The sequence below is a fragment of the Citrus sinensis genome, chromosome 9, assembly GCF_022201045.2.
Source record: "Citrus sinensis cultivar Valencia sweet orange chromosome 9, DVS_A1.0, whole genome shotgun sequence".
Taxonomy (NCBI): Eukaryota; Viridiplantae; Streptophyta; class Magnoliopsida; order Sapindales; family Rutaceae; genus Citrus; species Citrus sinensis.
Window position 1 is genome coordinate 5,372,254 of NC_068564.1, and position 7,789 is coordinate 5,380,042.

Consider the following 7,789-nt stretch of genomic DNA (forward strand, 5'->3'; position numbering starts at 1 on the left):
ACCGAACCGATCCAAACCGACTGGATCGGTTTGGATTCTCAGTTTGAGCTTATTAGCAAAAATCCCACTTCTTTTATATTATTTTACCTAAATTATTTGTTTTTTTTTTGTGTTCATAATCCAAATTAATACCTCTTTTATATTATTCATATCTACTTTGATATCTACATAACAATTCAAAAATACATCCATACAAGTTTATAGCATAATACATCGTAATAAAGAAGTTCTTAACCTGTTCATTCAAAACAAACTCACAAAATTAAAATAAACTTAAACAACATTTGACAATTAAAATATTGTGCATCTTGTCCGTCAAAACTTATGGCCCAATTACTTTTGATTTGTCAAAATCTGCGTAAAATGATAAATATAATTAGTTAGATTGCTTAACTTAGAATATAATGTAATTATATAATATTTTTGGATTGGATTGGATCGGTTTGAATCGGTTTGGAATCCTTCCAAACCGAAATCTAAACCGAGTGATGTCGGTTTGAAATCAAATAAATCGAAACCAGTTTTTTTACTAATGAAACCGATCCAAACAGATCCAAATGGTCGGTTTGGATCGGTTCGGTTAAAATATGCCCACCCCTATGAGCAACCTCATTGTTAACATTTGTGCTAAAAGAAATGGAAGATTTATTGTAGTTAACCTTCTGATCCGAGGCAGCCCCATACAAAGATAAGACAGTCTTCATCGCACGAGCCTCTTGGGGACTAGCTTTAAAGAATAGAAAGCAATCGTCAGCGAAGAAAAGATGAGTGAGGTATGGAGCACCCCTAGCAATCCTTACCTCATGTAACAGCCCTGCTCTCTCGTAATGGTTAATGAGCGAGCTTAGACCCTCAGCACAGATAATAAAGAGGTACGGAGATAAAGGGTCACCTTGCCGAAGGCCACGACTAGAGACAATAGGGCCTATTTCCATCCCATCTCGAGGGAGTTTGTAGGTTACAGTGGATACATATAGCATAATCAGATTAACAAAAATAGAATTAAAACCCATCTTGAGCATAATAGAAGATAGAAATCCCCACTCGATTCTATCATAGGCTTTAGCCATATCTATCTTAAAAGTAGCTGCCCCTTCCTTACCATGTCTTTTCCTCTTGAAATAATGCATAAGTTCAGCGGAAATCATAATATTATCAGTAATTGCTCTACCCGGAATGAAAACACTCTGAGAATCCGAAATGATAGACCCCAAAATCAACTTAAGACGACTAACTAGCATCTTAGCAACAATTTTGTAAAGGACATTACATAAAACTATTGGCCGAAAATCAATTATGTTATCAGGGTTGGGTTTTTTAGGAATCAAGATCACAATGGTCTCATTCAAGTCAGTAGGAAACACACAATGTCTAATAAAGTTCAGATACGCAGCAAAGACTTCATCACTAATAATTGACCAAAAATTTTAAAAGAAAGCGGGATTCATACCATCAGGACCAGGCAATTTATCTGGATGCATGCTGAAGATTGCCTCACAGACATCTGCTCGACTAAAGGGCTCCATAAGAGAGTGATTCTGCTCGACTGTAATTCTTGGCTCAACATATTGGAGGACCTCACCACATGAGCCACCTTTAAAGGATAAAATGTGAGTAAAATACTTGTTAATAATCTCATTGATGTCTTCCGAAGTAGTACGCCACTGCCCTTGAGCATTTTGAAGCTTCCCAATCACATTTTGCTTCTTCCGAGCTGAAGCCATAGCATGAAAGTACCTTGAGTTCATGTCACCTTCTTTAAGCTAAATAGATTTTGCCCTCTGCTTCCAAAAAATCTCATGGCTATGCAAAAGCTCATTATAATACTTCCTAGCTTCAATGAAACTATCTACACTAGCCGAATCTCAATTCCCCCGAAACAAAGTCATTTTCCTTTTGCATTCCAAAATACGAACTCGGAAGTCTTGAGTGAGGTAATTACCCCAACGAAGCATAGCAGAGCCACAAGAAGTAATTTTATTTTGAATGGGCACTCCTATAGACGAAGCCCAGCTATCCTTCACAACTTCAAAGCAATCAGATTCACGTAGCCAACTATTCTCAAAACGAAACTTCTTACTTCTCGAGGTTCTCTCCATCGGAACAGGGTCAAGGAAAATAAGGAGATGATCCGAGCAAGAGGCTTCCAGACTAATTACCTTCGCTTTCGAGAAGAGGTGAATCCATGAATTAGAGGCAAGGGCACGATCCAGCCGCTCCTCAACCCAATCTTCAGAGCCCCGAGAGCGTTCCCAAGTGAATTGATAACCACTCATGCCCAAATCGAAGAGACCCACATCTAAAACAACTTCCTGAAACCCATGTAATTTCCACTTCAGGTGCTTATTCTTCCCACGCTTTTCGCTTCAGTGGAGGAGGTCATTAAAATTGCCCAAACAAATCCAAGGTAAAGAGGAAATCAAAGCCAGAGACCGTAACAACCTCCAGGACTTACGATGATGGACATATTCTGGAAAACCATAGAAGCCCGTGACACGCCACTGTCTCTCCTCTGAATTCCCAACAGCCACATCAATAAACGTCTTCCCAAACTTGAGTAATTGAACCGTGAAGTTGGGCTTCCAATAGAAAGCAAGCCCACCACTCCGGCCAACCTTATCTACCACAAACAAACCAACATAACCCAACTGGATTTTAAGCTTCTCTAATTTATCTCTATGGCACAAAGTTTCCATCAAAAAAATAAAAACAGGATTATATTGCTTGGACAGGTCTACAAGAACCTGAACTGTTCGTGGGTGGCCTAACCCACGACAGTTCCAACTTAAGTAACTCATTTGTCTCGGTGGGCCTGATTCACCGCTGGTCCGTTTTTTGGCACATCTGAGTTTTCCATCATGGGAATTGTACCCACCTCTTCTCGACCCACTATTGAAAGTGGCCCATTACTCGATCTTCTGCGCTTAGCCTCTGAAATAGTTAATTGAGAGTCGTAATTAAATTCATTTGCTTTTACTATGGTCATGCCACTTGTAGGATCCCAAAATTCTGGCCATTAATTCCCATTTGACTCCAACCTCTGACAAGAGTGGGAGGTTCTGCAGTAATAGGCACATTCCTGTCCATATGCTCTTTCCCACGAGATTTGTTCCCATCCTTCGCGGATTTTGTGGCCCCATTCTCACCTATTACCATTGCAATCCCTGAGTTTGAGTAGTTACCAAGGTTGCCTTCCTCTATCTCTGGTGGTGCTGTCCTCAGCCAACGCTCACCGAAATTCATCATACCTCGTCTAGATGGCGCTTTCATCCATATGACATAGGGTCTAGTAGCATTATCATCCACACCATCGTACAAAGAAGGGCAGTTGCGCTCAGTATGGCCAAAAAGCCCACATATGAAACAGAACACATTGAGACGTTCGTATTTGAAATCTACCCAAAACCATTCCCCTCCCGTTTGTTTCAATCGCATTCGTCTCTTGAGAGGCTTCTTTACATCAAGAGACACCCTTAGCCTCATATAATTCCGCCAAACTCCTTTGAGATTATTCTCATCCGACTCTATAAACGAACCAATATAATTGCCAATACTATGCAAGATCCTTTCAGATTGGAAACCAAGAGGCAGATTATAAACTTGGATCCAAAAGTTAGTATGAAACAAATGAACATTTTGTGGTTGCTCCTCAGCACCTAGTCTGTGAACAAGGAGAATGTGTTGATCAAATGTCCACGGTCCCGAATCGAGAACTCTCCTTACATCAATTTCATGAAAGAATTGAAACAAAAACAGAGTAAGAGATAAGTCTTTGATACAAACACCCTTTCCCGGTCTCCATAATGCCACCATAGGATTCTTCATAGCAGCAAAGTTGATCACCTTATCAGTTAAGAAACGTCCCACTAAGCAATTACGAGAGTCATTTTTTATTCTCCCATTATCTTCATCCTCCTCTATAGCCACCTCAAGGCCACCCTCCTCCTCTTCATCAAGTTGCAGACGTGCACATTCATTATGCAAGTCAATCGCTCCTCGACTACTTGAACCAGCCATAGAAGATCGAAGAAGCAAGGGCAATGAAAAAAGAGAGGCAAAGCAAAACCACCTAAGAACTAATCTAACTTGTTAGTGAGACAAAATGAAGCAAACTTTCCAAGAGACAAGACTCAACATGTGGACACATTTTTAAGTCATAAGATTTAATAGAGTCAGTTTTTAGTGTTATTAAATTGTACTGCTTCATAACTTGTCAACATTAAATTTGTCGGTTTCTTTTGTTATGATATCATTACTCTTAATTCGCTGGATAAGTTGATAGGCTGCTACTAAATCACCTCATGACCCTCCACCCCTATATATTCTTTTAGAAAATGCTAAAAACACATAGTGTGTTGTCAGAACTAAGATAAAATTCATGTTTCTTTAATTGATTTTTCACTTGAGTCAATCAATTTTAGGACAGTTGTTACATTACATAATTATATAACATACGTCAACTCAACAGTTAATATCATATAATTTTTGTTGTTTATACTTTTGTGTTACTGATAACAGCTGTGGAGTTGACATGTTTCATAATTATGTAACTTAATAGCCCACGATATCAGTTTTATACTTTGGTATTCTGTTCCTTTAATATTATTTCTCATCACTTTCAATTTTATATTAACAAAGATGACATCATCCCATGATATCATCTATCCACCACGTGTCCAATTGTCCCCGTATATTGAATTTTCATTGAAACTCCATTAATAATAAAGCCACTGCCACCACTTCATGAATTTTCTTCATCTCATCTTGTCATCTTCCCATCTTCTCATTCTATATAAACCCCCATAACCCCTCTTATCTGAAAATCCTATATTTATTTCTCAAAAAGCAAAAATGATTTCTCATCTTCACCATCATCAATATCATGGAAGCTCAAGCTCCAATAAAAATGATGGTCTCGTGATCAGTTCTTGTTTAACAGAGAACTGGGGAGACTTGCCGTTAAGAGTTAACGACTCCGAGGACATGATCATCTTCAACTACCTCCATGACGCCGTCAACTCAGGCTGGTCTCCGTTAGATTCAACGGCAACGTCTAGCGTAAAAGCCGAGTCAGTAAGTGATAATTACAAAAATAATAATAATATCAATAATCAGAAGATGTGTAGAGGAGGGAGGCACTATAGAGGAGTGAGGCAGAGGCCATGGGGTAAGTTCGCGGCTGAGATAAGGGACCCAGCTAAGAATGGAGCTAGGGTTTGGCTTGGAACTTACGAGACGGCTGAGGAAGCTGCTCTGGCTTATGATCGAGCCGCTTTTGATATCCGTGGCTCGAAGGCTCTGCTTAATTTTCCCCACAGGATTGGCTCCGACGAGCCTCCGCCAGTCAGAGTTACGGCTAAGCGAAGTCATTCGGTAGACTCGGCGGCTGCGGCTAAGAGGAGAAAAGATTCAGCGGCGGCTAAGGAGCATCAATTGACCATGCTGCCAGCTGGCGAGCACTTATTGGTAAATTGAGTTTTCGGAAATCAAATGACAATTTTGGTTTGTGCTGTGTACAAAATTGTAACAGTGGTTCAAAAGTCCAGAGTAATAGTAACACTACTATTCCAAAATAAGAAATAGCGAAGATTGACACTTTCTCCTATAGTTTCTGGATTTTGCTGTTTATTTTCTATGGTTTTTATAATACTGTTGTATTTTCTTTTTCTTTTTTTTTTAATGTCATAATTTTTACCGAAACTCATCTCAGCCACGAAACAATTACTTTCGAAACAATTACTTTCCTTTTTGTTAAAATTTTGTTAATACCTCATAAAGGAAAACAGTACTGTATAAGACTGTAGATAAATATGAGTAATGCAACGTATATTATTCGGAAAAAATGGAATTTTTAATATTTTTTCGTAATTTTCAACGTCATTTATAGCATCGTCACACTATCATTAATCTTGGACTATAATACCACTTTATTTAAGATAGATCTTTTAAAATTTGAAAGCGATATCATCTATACGATTAGTTTCTTACACAGGTTATTCGATTATATTGCAGCTCAATTAACAATTTAACATCGCTTTCAAATATTTAAAAGAAAATTTGCTCGCTAGATACCCACGACTTGCATCCATTAATTACATAATATAGATTGACCGGTAGGGTACAATAGAAAATATATTTTATTTTTAGTGCTTCAAAATTCAACAGTTTGAATGGAAAGTTTGCGGTTGATGATATAGTCAACTGAGCTTGACTTGTTTAAATCAAAATCTGCTTAATTTAAAAATATTAGGTCATTGGAATTCAAAACTTAAAAAAAGAAAAACTTGAGCTATTTTTTTTATGTTTTATCCACCAAACATGCTAAACTTTCAACCTGCTTGAAACTAATCTAAAAATTTTAGGGAGTAATCTAAATTTTGTTGCTTATGATGCATCAGAAAAATTGACAAACTTATATCAAAATGATCATCAATTTGTTTGTTGTTCTTCAGCCCCCCCCCCCCTTTCTGGGAGACAGAATGATTAATGAATATTACAAATATTTCCGTATCATAGTATCCAATTCCACATCTTAAAAAGATGCATGAATGTTAAAAAAGTGATTAAAAAAATGATTTTTTCATTGTTTAACTCCTTTTGAATGTAAAAAAAAAGTGTGAAATATAAATTAACTTTTAGTTTACCTCTAAATAAATTGACATTTTGCATCGCGTCTCCAAAAGAATTGGCTTATTGTACCTCATACTCAATTCCATTACTTCATCGGTTAAGTTTAATGGTATAGGGATAAAATCGTAAGTTTTTGCCTTAAATTAATTTTAACGAAAATACTCCTTGATTCTATCTCTTTTTCATTTTGTTCTTCTTCTTCTCCGTTTCCTCTCCTTCTTCTTCTCTGTTACTTCTCTTCTTCTTTTTCTCCGTTTCTTCTTAATCTTCGTATTATTAAATGAAGAATATCAACTACCGGAACTTGGCTTGCGAGACTGAGGTGCGTCAGCTGCTTCCTTTCGTTACACAGCTTTCCATGCCATGGCTCATAAACCAAGTAAACAAAATTAAATGCGTCAACTAATGATTAATGGATTAATTTTTCAGATTGGGTTGAAGAATATGGTGGTAGATAAAGATTTTGTTGATGATGAAAATGGTAATGGACAGGACCGAATTTGATTGTGATTCAAATTACAGAGAATGTGCTGTGGTTTTTCTTAAAAAAATTTAATTTGAATTGAATATTATTCCTTATCTCCATATTTCCCTGTGGTCCTGTGGATACCAATTTTTCTTGGTGGTTGTAAGGCTTTTTTGGGAAAAAAAAATAATGGGGACAATGTACATGTGATAAGAAATTTTTTAATTGCAATTAAAATGAAATTCTTTACTTAAAAATGCTAAACAAATTAAATGAGTTTATTTTTTTAATTTGCTCTATAATTAACTTTTTATTTAAGGGCTTTATGTAATTAAACTTATTTATATTCACAAAAGGGTATTTTTGTCGTTTAATTAAAAGTCAGACAGAATCATTAAAAATAACTGATAAAGTAACGGATTGGATGTGGGTGCAATGAATCAATTCTTTTGGGGACAAGGTGCAAAATATCAATTCATTTAGGGTAGGTTAAAAGTTACCCGTTGTATATAAGTCCAATATGAAAGGAATAAAGTTCAACTATGTAGTATTCAGACCCAAAAGTTTCAATCACTTATCTTTGTAATTATGGTGGTGTGAAAATTACTGATCACCAGGAAGCCAAAAGCTTGACGATAATTTTTCCAAGAAAATAGAAAAACTTCCACAAACGTATCAATTATAAGTCTACAG

At 36.7% G+C, this 7,789-nt stretch overlaps 1 protein-coding gene across 1 annotated transcript; it reads left to right on the forward strand.

The window, feature by feature from the left end:
- Nucleotides 1-4,738: 4,738 nt before the first annotated feature.
- Nucleotides 4,739-5,700, forward strand: LOC102626847 (ethylene-responsive transcription factor 2-like). Its single transcript, XM_006489954.4, has one exon. It carries the CDS (start codon nt 4,852-4,854, stop codon nt 5,473-5,475), a length of 624 nt encoding a protein of 207 aa, XP_006490017.2. The 5' UTR covers nt 4,739-4,851; the 3' UTR covers nt 5,476-5,700.
- The last annotated feature ends 2,089 nt before the right edge of the window (nt 5,701-7,789 follow it).

What these genes read in the sequence shown, in the direction of transcription:
- LOC102626847 (XM_006489954.4), top strand. Translation starts at nt 4,852, where the DNA reads ATGATTTCTCATCTTCACCATCATCAATATCATGGAAGCTCAAGCTCC.